Consider the following 15289-nt stretch of genomic DNA (forward strand, 5'->3'; position numbering starts at 1 on the left):
AGGGGCGCCACCCCTGCCCTGCTTGGGGTGCTGGCCCCACTGTGCACTTACTGGGACGGACCTCGATGATCTCCGGGGACACCCTGCTCCCCGTGGCCCAGTTGGATGACTGTGAGGGGACATCGATGACGAGATTGCCCTCCTCGCTGAACCAATCCCGGGTGGTGTCTGTCCCCCGGCTCGGGCTGGCTGGTCCTGGCTCTTCCAGCTCAGGCTGGTTTGCTGAGCTGGCCAGGACCGCTGTGGGTGGGGAGCTGTCCCAGGGCCCCAGGATGTGGTGTAGCTCCCGATAGTAGGAGCAGGTGGAGAAGCCTGCCCCTGAGCGCCCAGCCTTGTCCCAGACCCGAGCATAGTCCTGCCAGAGCTCCTTAACTTTGTTCTGGACTTGCTCCAGGTGGCCTTGGCTGGTCAGTCCCCAGGCCAGGCAGGTGAAGGCAGCAGCGTTCCTCTGCTTAACTCCCATCTCCCAGAGGACCGCCTCTTCTTTCCAGAGGCCCAGGAGGTCTCGGAGTTCACTGTCTGTCTAGCTGGGGCCCCTTTTCTTTTTTTTCCAGGACGGACCCCTGGGAGCCCTGTGGGGGCTCTGAGGGGGGACCCTGGGGCTTGGGAGACTGCCAGGTGCTGGCCATGTGCCTGTCGCTGTCGTTGGGGGCAGCTGAGCGGGTGTGCTGCTGGGAGCTCGTGCTGTCGCAGCTTGCCTGCTCTCAGCTTCCTGCCATGGGGTTTCTGAGTCTGTGCAGCTTTAAGAGCGGCTGGACGTGCGGGTCATAGAGCTCCGCTTGGCAGGGCAGGGTGTTTCTACGCTCGGGCTGGGTGCCATCATGGAGGACTCCTTTTTCGAAAAAACAGGCCGTGAAGTGTCTATATGTGCCTTCTTTCGACGTTGTTTTTCAATGGGTGGCGCCGTTCCCATACAGGATCAGGGTCCAGCTTTTGATGTCTGGGCTGCATTCCTTCGATTTCAAATCGAAAGAGTGCATGGAACGTGTAGATGCTCCCTTCATTCTTTCGAAAAAGGGCCCGTCTTCAAAATACTGTGCACGTGCAGACACACCCAAAGGGTAAAATATTCAAAAGCACCCATTTCAAAAGCCTAAGTCAAGTCATTTAGCCACGCGGACGCTTATGTCAAACTGAAAGCAAACAAATTTTAAAGAAAGGGGTTAGGTAACTTTTGAAATGGGCCCCAGATTTTTAAACCACTTTGATGCTTTTGACACATTTCATTTCAAGCTTCTGATTCTCTCTTCCTTAGAGCCATACTGCCAAGAAATGTCAACACAGGATATGAAGCAGAGACTCCCCGGTTCTCTGACCAAATGTGGCCAGACATACAGCTTCATGTGATCCGTTACAAAAGCTGAAGAATATTTTGCCGGTGCAAATAACACTTACCTGGATCTAAAGCCCTTTGCTACCCATGTTAAGAAGAAAGGCAAATATGACCTATTTCCAAAAAAATGGAAGGAACATCTCTGCACACAAGAACACTAGATATCCATTCTGAGTGGTTATGAGATGATCCTTCTGGTACAGTCAACACAATAGATATCCAACAATAAAAGTCAACTGCAGATCAGAAAAATGTACTACTTTTTCATGCCAAGCAAGTGACCATGACAAATATCTGGAAACAACCAAATTACAGACCTGGAAGATATGATCCTGTTCTGGTAAGTCTGCTTGTGTCAACATCCTGAACTAGGATTATTTTGCTATACCAGGTCTCAAGGTCCTGTGTATCAAGGACTGCCCTCTCTTCCACAACATCATCTATGTGTAGTTGTTCCCAGACAGCCTAATGCAGCTTTGTGTAAAACTTCTATGGGTGTTTTTATTTCACAAAGGATGAACCACATTTTGGATCAACAGATTTTGTTCTTGCCTAAATTGCAGATTTGGCTGTTGGCAGCCCATAGACAGAGTGGTTGAGGCCATTATACTCTCAGAGGATATTTGAGTCATTTGCATTCAGATATTTCAGTACACACCAAACTTGCTTTAGGTGGAGGTATGCCATAGATACTGGCAATATATGTGGCCAATAGCCCAACATCTGCATTATTATTTTGAAGGTATGTGTTGACCCTGGCAAATCCTCTCTGATAGATGGATAGTGGCCTGGATCCTGACTGGGAGCCAGATAACGTGTGTCACATCTAGCAAATAACCAAGGTATTCCAGTGGCCTGAGAGAAAAGAGCTGAGACTTGGATATTTCAACTTGAACGTTCTGATTTCTAGCTTTCAGATAATGGCACTGTGATTCTTAGATCTCTCTTTACAAATCCTGCCCATGATCACTTAACTTTTGAGGCCTGAAGAACTCCTCTTCAGTGTATGCAGCTAAGGTGGTTAAGCTTTTTATAAAACAGCACACTAATTATTCTAGCTATGGACAATTGTTTCCCCCAGACTTGACTTAAATCCATGTGCTCCGAGTGGAACACAGGTCATCTACAAGTCTCTTCCACTTCACTGCGTCTCAAGACAAAGCTTCTAGCCAACTCCAGAAGTACACCAGTTCTTGCCCTTCAATCTCAGGAGACCTCCACTTTGTCTGAGGTGTGTCTCTTTAGTGTATTCTTGAGGGTTTCATTTGAGAGAGTCACAGACTATGATGGTTTTCTGAGAGTGTTGTTTAGACATCTCCGCTTTCTTCTCTTGATTCGAACGTCAAGTGGTTCTTATCCTACTCTGTTCCAAAGCTTGTCATTAGTGACAAGGTCTTGCCATTTGAGGCAAAGGATGTACTCCAGGCATCTGTTTATGAATGTAGCTTCTGATTTGAAGACTTTTAATATGGGTATGAGACTTGGCATACAAGAAAACACTCCTCACATTTGTGAGGAAGATCTTCGCAGATATTATTTGTGAACTCCATATAGGACAAAGTCTTGAATGCAGCTGTTTTCCCTATCCTGGCACTGATATCCTTGTATGTTCCTCCATTTCTGCCTATAATACTCCTCAAGTAGGTAAGCTGCTCCATATATTCCAGATCATCCCCTCCCAGTGTGATGGTGGTGGTGTTGGACTGGTTGATCCTCATTGTCTTGGTTTTGCCCTTGTTAATGTTCAGTCCAGTCACTGAGGCAGTTGTGTCTAGCATTGTGCCGTTTTATTTCAAGCTTTCAAGTTGGCAGGAAAGGAGGAGGATATCAGCAAAAATAATTGTTTGAAAAGTGTCCACTGAGTGTCCTGTTGATGACCACCTACTGTCCTGCTCATAATCCAGTGTGGCAGACCCTTACCTAGAAGCGTCTGGAGCCTTCTAGAAGGACAGTATACTGGGTGGTGGGCCAATGCATTTCTGTTCCCTGTCTAGGCCCAGGCCCTCATTGGTCAGATGGGCCCTGTGCTCCCTATAAAAGGCTCCCCATCTGGTAGCAGGGGGAAGGGTTTTGGAAGGCGCACCGAAGGAGCAGAGCAAGAGCAGAGCAAGAAGGTACCACGGGGAAGCGGTGGGCGAAGTGACCCAGGGTGAGGCTACTACTTTGGGGCAGGGGTGAAGGCCCTGCCGGTTACCTCTTGTCCTCATAGGGACCCTGGGCCGGAGTCCAGGGTAGAGGGTGGGTCTGGACTCCGCCCACCCTTCCCTAGAGGGATCACTCTACTGGAGCAGGTGCAGGCCTGCAAGGGGACTGGTGTTATTTTCCCCATACTGGTCTTGCCTATGATGAGGATGGCTTGCTAAGCGGAGACCCCTGCCTTTGGAAAGGCCTGGACAAAAAAGGGGCCTCCGTGAGTCTCTGAGGCAGCACAGAACCGCCAGGAAGTGCAGGGACCCACAGGGGCTGACAAGGGACTTTGTCACACCAGTCTACTGTGAACAAGAAGGGTGACATAGGCACCCTTGTCACACTCCTAAGTATACTGAACAGTTTGTATGTTGAACAGATCAGGTTAATAATTTTTGATGGGATGCCACAGCGTAGCAGCAGTTTCCACAATGTGCCTATCAACATCTGTGAGGGCTTTTTCGAAGTCTCTGAAGATTATGACTGGGTTGGAGGACAGGGGCAGAGGGGAGGCAGGAATTCCACTCAAGTGACTGACTGCTCTATGATCATTCAGAGTTGCTATTTGGTCAGTACAAGATCTCTCACTTCAGAAGCCGGCCTGTTCATCCCTGTCTATTATTTTCTGTCTTCATTCTCCACAACAGTTTACCTGGAATAGACAATAACATGCTGCCCCTCCAGTTCTTGCATTCCTTCAGGTTGCCCTTCATTGGAAGATTCATAAGATAGCTATGTTTACAGTCTTGTGGGATCTCTTCAGTGTCCCAAATACATCATGTTGATGCATGTCTCACTATTTGTTTTGATTGGTTCTCCAGGAATGCTGTCTGGACCAGGTGCTTTTCCACTTTTCAGACGGGCAATAGCTTTTCTGATGTCTTCTTTTGTCAGTCTGTTGCTGTTAATTAGCAGAGCTATACTGCTTCACTTCGGATGCTGCCTCAGAACGCTGAGAAAATTCTGAGGCTTTTGCTACTTCTAGGTAAGGACACCAAAGCACCAGAGAATAGTAAAAAAGTGTTGCAATTCTTGAGAGACCTAATAAAGCATCAAGCACCTTTGCTGGAATTTCATAACTCTGACCTTGAATGCAAAAGCAAATGTGGGGATGGTTTATATTTGAAAATTGACTTTGTACAGTGTCTAACCCAAAGGTCAACATTTAAAAATCTTAGGGTAGAGGACAATTACTGCTGCCACCAGATTTACAAGAGCAATAGGGGTTGAGTCTAGTAAATAATTCTCTGAAACCCAAACAGACATCAAGTATTAATTTGTATCATGAATTGGTGGTAAAGTCTACGTTTTATCTTTGTTTAAATGTCAAAAAATATTTTAAGACTCACAGTTCATTCAACTTTTTTGCTTTGTCATACATAATGCCCCTTCTTGAGGCAAAGCTTTCTCGTCTCTCCATTTTCCAATCTGATTACAAACCCTCTCGATCAGTCACAAAGCAGATCAGTAGGGTTCAGCAAAACTAATTGAATCTTCTTGTTTCACCAATGTTTTAGAACAGATGCCTTAAGAAAAAAAATCCAAAAGTAAAACAGTCTCTATTCAGGCATCTTTCAGACCTCAGGAGGTTCAGCAATGTGTGTTTTTATGTATTCTAGGGAGCATACATGTTATCAAAAAAACTCAAGCCCTATACTCTTCTCTGAAGACATGGAGATTTCTATTATACGAATCTTATTTAAATAGATACATTTCACTTTGATAGTCTGCAGATTCTTTCTACTTGAAACACAATAGCCTGAGTAGTAAATAAAATATTATTTTTGCTAATTCACAAACAGCAAATCAAACCAGCACCTTAAAGACTAACAAAACAACAACAACAACAACAATCATCATCAGAATAAGTGGGTCTGTCCCAAGAAAGCTCATCACCTAATAAATAAAACTGTTAGCCTTTAAGGTGCTACATGACTGCTGGTTTATTTTCTTAGAATACAGACTAACACGGCTATCTCTGTCATTCACAAACAGCAGATTTTCATAAAATTACAGCTCCTCTGTTAGATATTAAAGCATACATCCACAGCATGCTGCAGGTACATGATGTTGGTCTGTCTATTTAAAAAGTTGGATAAGAAAATACGTGCAGTACCAGAAAATGTATAAATAGATTATATTTACTGATCCAATCAGCAGTGCAAGTCTGTAATTAAACACACACATCGTTCTGCTGCATCTTTGAATCTGTTATCAAGTATAATGAACATAGCATGCACGCGCTATGAAAGCGGCTGTCTGAATAACTACATCCACAGGCCAAATATGCACAACATGCATACTAGAAAAGTAAGAAGTTAGAACTGCAGTTTTAAAGTTTAGCTGCATTTTAAAGTTAACACACTTCACTTCCATCATGGCAATAAGCATTTATCTTATGAGCTGCTTCACTGGGGCAGGAAAAAAAAAAAAAAGTATTTACCAGATACAATACATGTCCCCACTTTGGAGCTGTGGGACCAGGAACGACTCACAGAGCTGTAAGGCTAAAGTAGTCTTCCCTTCTTTTTCCGTGTTGCAGATAATCTCAATTCCACTCTTGCAATCGGTCCTCAATAAGTGCTATCAATTAAAATAAGATCAGTTTAGATACATTTCCTAATGCAGGGGATAAGAAGTTGGCATAAAGTATGATAAACACAGGAACTGCTATTCACAGGGATCTTTCGGCAAAAGTGTCATATTTTTCTGTAAATAATGATCTAATGCAAGTTTACCTGTTAAACATCATCAGATATGTAGGGTAAAGTTTTCAATGTGATGTAAGGGTTAATATGTGCAAAACCTATTCTTTCCAAACATTTAGCTGTGTCTACACTGGCATGGTCTTTCAAACGGAAAATTAAAAATGGGGTATTTTCAAAAGAGCGCATGGAGCATTTACACACAAAGCACACCCTTTTGAAAGGGGGAGGGCTCACCCAGTGGTTTGAGCATTGGCCTGCTAAACCCAGGGTTGTGAGTTCAATACTTGAGGGGGACATTTAGGGGGCTGGATTTAGACTAACTAGACACAAAATTAACTCCTTTGTAACATGTACTATCAATATTGGAAGGATAAGCACATTTTGCATTGTAATTTCACGTACCAGCACAGACAAAGAATGTTGTTAAAAAGTAAGAAACTGGACAAGGCTCAAAGAATTAAACTCAAAGTCATCTAAAATCAATCCTTCTGCTGTAGCCCCATTGTTTTAAAACCACTATTGTACTTTGTTATAAAATGTCTCTGAAATCTAAATTTACTTCAGAGAATACTGGGAAATTTTTGACTTTGGGTAAATATTAATGACAAATGATGTCACTAGGATCTGTACATTCAGAATAGAGAGCAGACTTTAGTTCTCAGAAAATAAATTTAAGTAGATAAATAGTGCGCCACCTGCTGTTCTGACACTTGCCTGTACTAAGAATAAAATGTTCTATATGCTTCTCTTGATGACTATATAGAATAAAATTGCTAGAGGCATAAAAATGTACACTGATGCACAGTACCTCCTGGAAGAGATGATCTTCTACTGGAGACATATAAAGGCAGGTGAAAAAAGCTTGATGGAAATACAAATCTTTACTGATTTCTGGATGATTTATGCAAGATTTGATAAGAGCCATTGCCTCTGGGATGCGTTCACAGGCAATAAGGTATCTGGCACGTAGTTCAAAGAACAGTGGATTTTCAGAGCTTAAATATTTGTTAACTGTATGGAAAAGAAAAATGTAGATGTAATTAGAATCAAGTCCTCATAACAGAAATATTTAAAATCACAAACTCATTTTTACAGGTCCTTAAACTGTATAAAACACTCTGAAGCCAACTATATACTTAAAAACCATATTCAAAAGAACTAGATTCTACTACTGCTAGATTTTATGTTTAATTTCTTTACCTTGAAGTAGAAAAAAACTTCATAAAATAGAAAAACCAAAACACATGCACAATGGCAGATTTCAGATCATGAGGTCTACATTAACAGATTCTCATTGAACATCAACATTTTTAAGTCAATTCACACTGCAAAATCCCAGTTCCTATTTGGAAGAGCTAGAATGTTGCACACTTTGTCTGCCATCTACATTGTACTGTGCAGCAGGGACTGTACTTGTTACACCTCTTGGACAATAAAGCTGATTTTTAGAGGGATTCCCAGGCATTATCAAAATATACAAAAAAACCAGTTTATCATAAAAATGAAGTAAATCACTTAGTGTACACAGTTGTATTACATAAGATTAAGTAATGTGAAGACTGACAGACCGACCCACTGTCCCAACCCAAGGTACCTGTATGAGAAAGTTATGAACAACTTAAAAAGGAGTGGGAAGGATTTGAATGGATGGCAAAATTCAAGCATGAACAACAGTAGTTACTTCAGACTACCACTAGAACAAAAATAACTGAGATTTCCAATTATATTAAAATGCATGATGGGACTACTGAGGCCATCATCTAGCACAATACAATATCAGGATCTTGGCCCTTTAACTGATGTCATGCTAAATCTGCATGAAAGGTAACCCAGACCTCAACCGCCTATTTTACATGCAAAAAAATAATATCTGACAAATTATGAGATTTCCGATTTACCTCCTCTCTCTGCTCATATCAAAAGACTCAGAATAATGATTTGTACATCATCCATTTTCACCGAGTAATGAATGGAAAGTCTGTAGTAGTATTTCAGTTTATAGCACTTTTTTTTCCCCCCCAGATAATAGAGTCATAGGTCACCATGCCTGCATATCCAAAAGTTGCAAGCCCAGTTTCACAGCAGGAACCCCGGAATAACGGCTCTCACCTAATGGGTACTGATCATATTTTCTCCCAAGTCACTTCTTCAACTCTGGGTGCTTATCAGCTGATTAACCTGACTTGCTTCCCTGTCCTCTCCTCTCTAGCACAGATGGCCCTACCTTCCCAGGCAAGAATACACATGCTGCTGATCAAAGCCTTAAAAGCAACAGACAAATCCTAATTACAGGCACAATACCATTAATTTTAACAAAGCGTTAAAAAAATTAAATAAAACCTCCATTTTTGTCTGGGCAAGGACTATGTGTAATCTTGCTTTAATTTACTAGATGTTCCGACTATAAAAGTTAATGGTTGATAGCAGACAGCATTTGTGTCAGTCTCCGTCCCTTCTAATTTTAATGTCTGCAATTCATGGCAGACTGCTTTGAAGACTCCCTTGTCTCCCCAAAGGGAGAGTGTATCACCGTTTCCAAGAAAGTACTTATACAATAATAAAGGATTATTTTTCTACAGATTGCCCTCCTGCATGGCCATGTGGAAATTTTGCTGAATTGCATAAGAGCAAAGAACCCTTCCTTGTTATAGCCTATCCCCCTTGACTATAAACTGGGGGAACCAACCCAGAACAGTAGTTCACACAGTACACACTGTCCAGCTGATTTTCATGAATACACTACTCAGTGACAATTTCTACGTACATAGATAGCTGTCTATCATCCATCCATTAACCAAAGGCAAGATGGGTAAAAATACATGATTTTTTTAAAAAAATTGTTTTAAATTAGAGTGCTTATAAAAATTAACCTATTTAAAGTTATGGCAGCCTAAAGTAAGGTTTTAAACTTACCCTAATTGATTATCATTTACATTAATGAAATATTAAGCAGGAAGTTCACTGTCAAGTTGTTTTTTTAAACTATGTATTTAGGGAGTTAACAAGATTAAAAATCCTTGCCAAGTAAATATCAGAAAAAAAACAATCACTGTAAGAGTTCACTTTTCTGTAGACAGACATGCAGAAAGAGCCATCAGACCCTTCTATTTAACAAGGCATTACCATACTACTGAACAAGCATAGTCAAAATAACCACAGCACTTGTAGCGATATTATTAAATTGAGCAAAATCTCTATATACCAGGTATGTCTGTTAAATGTTAACATACAAAACCAGATTGTCATGTGGATTTTATTGGGAGGGGGGCAGAAAGATGACTGTACCGAGTATTGACAAAAACGTAACCAAGTATTTGTCCTCTGTCTCTTTTACTGGGTACATAATTGGCGGGTTATTTTTTCTGAAACCACGACATTTTTGAACCATTCTGAAATGTCTGAGCTCATTATTCCCCACAGGGTGAGCTAAGAGTGAACAAATTTTTCAAAATTGTACCTATAACATAGGACATCAAATAAATTATATCAAAAAGTACGAGTACCGTTAATAAAACACTTTGCCAGTATTGCTCCAATATGCAGAAGTATTTTATAAAATACATTTTTAAAAGACTAACATGCATGTTTTAAAGTATGTGTGATTAATCAAGTACCTAAGTCCTGAGATACAGGCTTTGCTTTAAGAATTGCTTGTAATACTGGATCTTCCCACGGCCCTCCATCTCTGATAATTCGAGTCACTAATTCCAGGTTCATATTTCCATATCGGCTTAGGAGGTTCTGGCATTCCTAAGATTAAAAAAGTGCATTACATTAAGTCAAACTTTGTAAGAAGGGCTTGAAAAACTTGCCATACAAGTTAAACACATACTATATAATATTGTGAACAAGTTTCAAGTAGTATTTCTTTTGGATCAACTTCCAAAACTATGAAATTACACACGTTGCCTGGAGCTGTATATTAAACCTCAAAAGGCACACAACTAGCTTTTCAGTAATCCAAAGACTATATATAAACTTTGGTGAACTTCCTAACATTGATATCAATTAAGCCACACAAGTTTGTGCCATTTCCTGAACATGTGGGCTGTTTCTCCACATCACTTTCTCCACAAATTTTCAGGAAGAAGGGGCCTCCGGAAGGACTTCCTTCCGGAAGACCCCCCAGGGGCCACGCGTCTACATGCTGTTTTGGAGTCCAAAAGAGCATCTTCTGGACTCCAAATCATGTGACCTTATACTAATGAGGTGTCATGAATTTACATATGCCCCTCATTAGCATATTTCAGGCCATTTATTAGCACGCCACTTTCAGAGAAACTGGCATGTGTAGAACAGCCCAGGGGAACACTCATTTCCAACAAAGAGATATTTAATTGGACGTCATATTAGGGCAGCTGTTCAGCTTTCATAATCACGGTTTTACAACAAGTAATGTTATGGTCCAGTAATGCAGTCTATAGTCTACTGAGTTAACTTTAATGGCAGAAGTGAATAAATTCGATACAAAAAAAGGTTACCCTGCAATTTTGTGGTGACTAGGCAATATCCTAAAACAGATAAGCATTAAAAGGCTTCAGAATTATATCAGGCCAAGTTTATTTCTCTCTCAATGTTTGTTTATAGTAACCTGATATTAGCAGTAGCTGCCACAATCTTCATGCTGCCCTAGCTGTTCTTTCATGGTTTGTAAAGTAACCTTCCTCATCACTATCAATTGATATCTGAACACCAAACCTAGTACCAGTCATCCACAAAAAGAAATCAGATTCATCCACCATTAGATTTTATTGCACATTGAAGCGTCTTTGGGCAAGCCACGTATGTCCTGCAAGCTAGAGAACTGCTTGTAGGCATTTTCAATTCACTGCTTTAACATTTACTCCCGCTGTAGCTTCTCTCAGCTAATACTTTACTGAATACAACTCAGCACCATGGTTGTCAGTACCGATGGAGTCCAGCCCTGTTGTGATGGGGCTGATGACAGCACCAAGGTCCATGCTGAAGACAGAGGCAAGCAACCCTGAAACATTTGCCAGGTCCTGCTGCTGTTCCGGTGGGGGGGTACCCAACAACGGTGACAATGCTGAGGGTGGAATAGGCAGGGTCCCCAGCACCCTGGGTCTTTGCTTCGTGAAAGGCCCACAGGGTCCAAAAGGGCCACTGCTGCACACTTTGCGAAGCTGGTGGCCAAACCGTAACGTCCCAATGGTGACTACAATGCCTGCAACAGTTGTGGCGCTATGCTCCTGTGCTCCCACTGCAGCCGGAGCTTGAGTAGAAGGAGCCCGACACCAACTCAGATGCCAAAGACCACGGTGGAGCCACTGGTGTTAGTGCCGACGACATCCACATTGAGGATGGTGCCTGTATTGGAGCATAGGGCACCTGAAACTGGCCCACTGTCACTCCCTGATGGCACAGCAGCAGAGCGATTGGCATTGAATGCAGAAAGCCCTGTCTTGGCTCTCACAATATGGGAGAATTAACTACCTAACAATAAAACTATTTACATATACTCAAGAACTATTTACACTATAAAAACAGGCTACCCGCTAAGAAGTTGACTAGAGAATGGTAAGAGCTCTAACGACCACCAGCATGGAGAAAAGGAACTGGGTGGCATGGGGGGCGGGGGAGTTGCATATATTGGTCACCATTACAGCGACATTCCAGCGGACGCCACACTGACCCTATGGATACTGGTTAGGGCAAAAAGCTTCCGATGACTGGGCATGCGCCAACACACACCCTACTTGGAACGCACATGAACAACCACTTGAGGAAGAACTAGATGTTAGCATCCTCTAATATCCAACACAAAGGGAAAGTAAGTTTGAACACAGCATACTCCTAAGTAATAAAAGTCAAGAGTTTTTCTTTTTTCAGTCCCTTGTCTAAAATTGTGGAGGAGGAACTAGATTAAAGTCATAAATTGGAGCACTTGTTTATCTGACTGACAAACTAAAGCTGTCAGAAATTAGTTTGTTGATGTGGGGTCTCAATTTTTTCTGTTTTCTTAAAGAAAATTATAGTTTTCCTGAAAATCTTTATCATTACAAAACAAGGATTGTGCTCCAGTTTATTTAGGCTTCTGATGTGAAGAGTACAAGCAATGGCAAGTGTACTAATTTCCCCCTCCCCCCCTTAATAAGATTACAGAGGAGATGGGAAATGGGAATAAAAAATGTTCCATCTGTTTTTTCACTCTACTGAAGTGTTCGACCAATCCTTGCATCTTCTAACACTCACTATAGCTTTCTACGAACAGGCTGGTCTTCAAAAAAACAAAAATAGCATTTTACAAACATAAAAGCAAGCATCAATGGGTATTACCTGGATTGAACCTAGGATATCTTTTAAAGGATCTTCATAGAACTCATCTTTTCCAAAGAACAGCAGCAATTCAAAAAAACTCCTACAAGCACAAGTAATGACAAGTCAAAAAACAAACTAAACAAAGGTGAATCTTTTCAACTGTTGTCAGTGCTAGGGATCCTGATTTCTGGTACTTAGGCAATCAAAAAATATTAAACTGTATCATACTTCACAGCAATTAAAACAGAGAACAGGCTGAGCCTCTCTAGTCTGGAACTCTTTTGTTCAGCAAAATCTGTAAGGCAGAACGATTTTAGTTAGCCGGATAACCACTTATCATGGGTGTGGCCACATTTCCTGTGGTCCCATAAAAAGCTTGTTTCCAGACACCAGCCCTGGCTCTCAGAGTTTTGTACTGTTATTTAGCACTAATTTAGTCCTAATTTTTTTTTTAAATAAAACAGCCCAGTAAACAGTGGAAGTGTCGGTAATACTGCTAGACTATGTTGAGCTCTGGCAAATTCTCTCATCCAGCACTGTTCAGGTCCTGAGGGTGCCAGATTAGAGAGGTTCACCCTGTAATGTTTTCCAAAGCATTCACCATTGGCCTGACTGACTCACTTTGTACCAATACTAAGAGCTGGGCAAAAATTATTCCACACTGACAATCCCATCCACCATGTATGAAAATTATTCTCAGTTCTGCACCATGTTACACACTATTTTTGGTTGTAAATGAGAAACTCGAGTCTTGCTCACCGCTAAAAAACAAACTACGGTCTAACTCAGAGGACTATAAAAATCAGAGGCATCATGTAAATGAAACCAAATTAAACAAACATATGTTTTATTTCGGCTGTTTAAAAGGTATCACTTTTCTGAAGTGTGAAGATTGAAGAGTTGATGTCCTCAACGTTTGGATCTGAACACTCCCTCTAAGGTTTATCATCACAGTCCCCTTATTTAGCTAAAGAACACAGCAATAGACAGCTCTGATATTTTTCAAAACAAGAGGAAAAAAAAAAAACTTTGCAGAGACAAAATGTTTGACTTCTTTTATTTATCAAGATGATGCTATAATACAAAAACAGAACTGTGCACATCACCTTTAACATAGTTTCTACTTACTCTTGCTGTGTGATATGGAGATGGAAATTAAATAGGATGAGGTGAAACTGTCTCCCAAAAGCATAATGTACTATTGTAACAAAAACTAACAGAAAGATTTACATTTCAAATTCAAAGCCACACCACTCAGGAAAGGATTCACAAATTTCTTATTTTCAGATTTCCCACTAACGACAGCTGCTAGATGGGATTAATTTCAGTGCACTGCACAAAGATTTAGCTCCGAGTCACCAATAGTCATAGCTAAATCTCCATACATTGTTCTCAAGCTGTATTTCTACAAGTCTGAATATTCAAGTGAAAATTTAGCAATTTCAATTTTAACAAATACGGGAATATATTTCTGTGATGCCATGTGCAGAAAGCAATTCAAGTCCGATGCTTTGCATAGGGGTTTTTGTAAAGAGAAACTTAACCCTTAGTAGGTTATTTTCTTTTGAATGTCAAAGTCACAAATATTTTACCTTCTCACCTACATAGTTTGCCATTCCATATTTTATTTATTCACTATGAATTTAATTGACAAGTTCAAGAGTGATTGAAACTGTTGTACCAGAAAACTTATGAATCATTTTTTACTGTCTAAAGAAAAAAACCATTAAGGTGGTTTTCAACAATGATGAAATGTGCCTATAACACAATGAGATTTAATTTAGCTTCCATGGGATCAAATTTGAATTGGCACACCAAACGCACACAAAGTTGGTAGATTTTAATCTGACCTAATTTCACTGCTCTTCCCCTATATGTGCATATTTTGTATGCCCTGCCGATCACTCAATCCCTTTCACATGGACGATTTATTAAAATCTTTTGTAAAGGATAATTGCAGAGCCATAACATGCTGTGCTCAAGTTACAGCTCAATCCTTGACTAATACCAAAGCAAGTCACCAGCTAAAAGTATTCCAACTTGCCACTATGTGAGCAGAGAGCAAGGAAGTATCCCTTAGCAAGACTCCCTCACTCCTCAAGATGCACTTAGGGAACATCTATACTTAGCAGAAGATCAATGCTCTGTAGTTGATTTCCTGAGTTCAATTTTGCATGCCTGGTGAAGACATGCCAAAACTGACCTCTCTGGGCTTGTCTGTCGACCCCTGCACTCCCCACTATCACATTCAGTAAGGGACATCAAAGTGAGACCAAAGAGGCTAGGACTAAGCTAGAGGAGTAAATCAATTCTGATACATCAATTCTAGCTTTGCAAATGGATTGATGCTAGAATTGTGTATCAACTACATTGCCTAGTGTAGACTTAACCTAACATCCCTCCTGAGACAACTGCTGGAGTACTGCTCAATGCTACTCTATTGCTATCGATATTACCACAGCACACTAGTTGAATGGATTTCTGTAGAAATCCACTATCTTTAGAACTAAAGAAGAGTCACTAAATCCTTTTTCAAAGTATCTTAATGATAAAAAATAAAATGTACAGAAATTTACCATCTCAACTACTAATAAAATTCTGCTATTTCATAAGGCAATAACAGAGTAGAAATTATAAAAAAAACTCTAGCAGAATGAATCAAAGAAATATCAGAGGTTATGGAAAAATTAAAGTCCATTAAAGTGCCCCCCCAAAACAGAAACATTTTTGGTTTACCATGTATTCAGTGCTCCAACAAAGCATATTCATGAGCAAAAAAACC

At 40.8% G+C, this 15289-nt stretch overlaps 1 protein-coding gene across 2 annotated transcripts in view; it reads right to left on the reverse strand.

Moving 5' to 3' along the window:
• ZNF654 (zinc finger protein 654) overlaps window positions 1–15289 on the reverse strand; it is a 192284-nt gene that overhangs the window by 29858 nt on the left and 147137 nt on the right. For both annotated transcript variants that reach the window (XM_074998688.1, XM_074998680.1), the window contains 4 exons: window positions 12526–12607; window positions 9843–9978; window positions 7037–7239; window positions 5964–6103 (listed from right to left, as the gene is read on the reverse strand). In XM_074998688.1, coding sequence (XP_074854789.1) covers window positions 5964–6103; window positions 7037–7239; window positions 9843–9978; window positions 12526–12607 — 561 coding nt within the window. The remainder of the gene's footprint in view (window positions 1–5963; window positions 6104–7036; window positions 7240–9842; window positions 9979–12525; window positions 12608–15289) is intronic.

This window comes from Carettochelys insculpta, chromosome 1 (genome assembly GCF_033958435.1).
Source record: "Carettochelys insculpta isolate YL-2023 chromosome 1, ASM3395843v1, whole genome shotgun sequence".
NCBI classification, from domain to species: Eukaryota; Metazoa; Chordata; order Testudines; family Carettochelyidae; genus Carettochelys; species Carettochelys insculpta.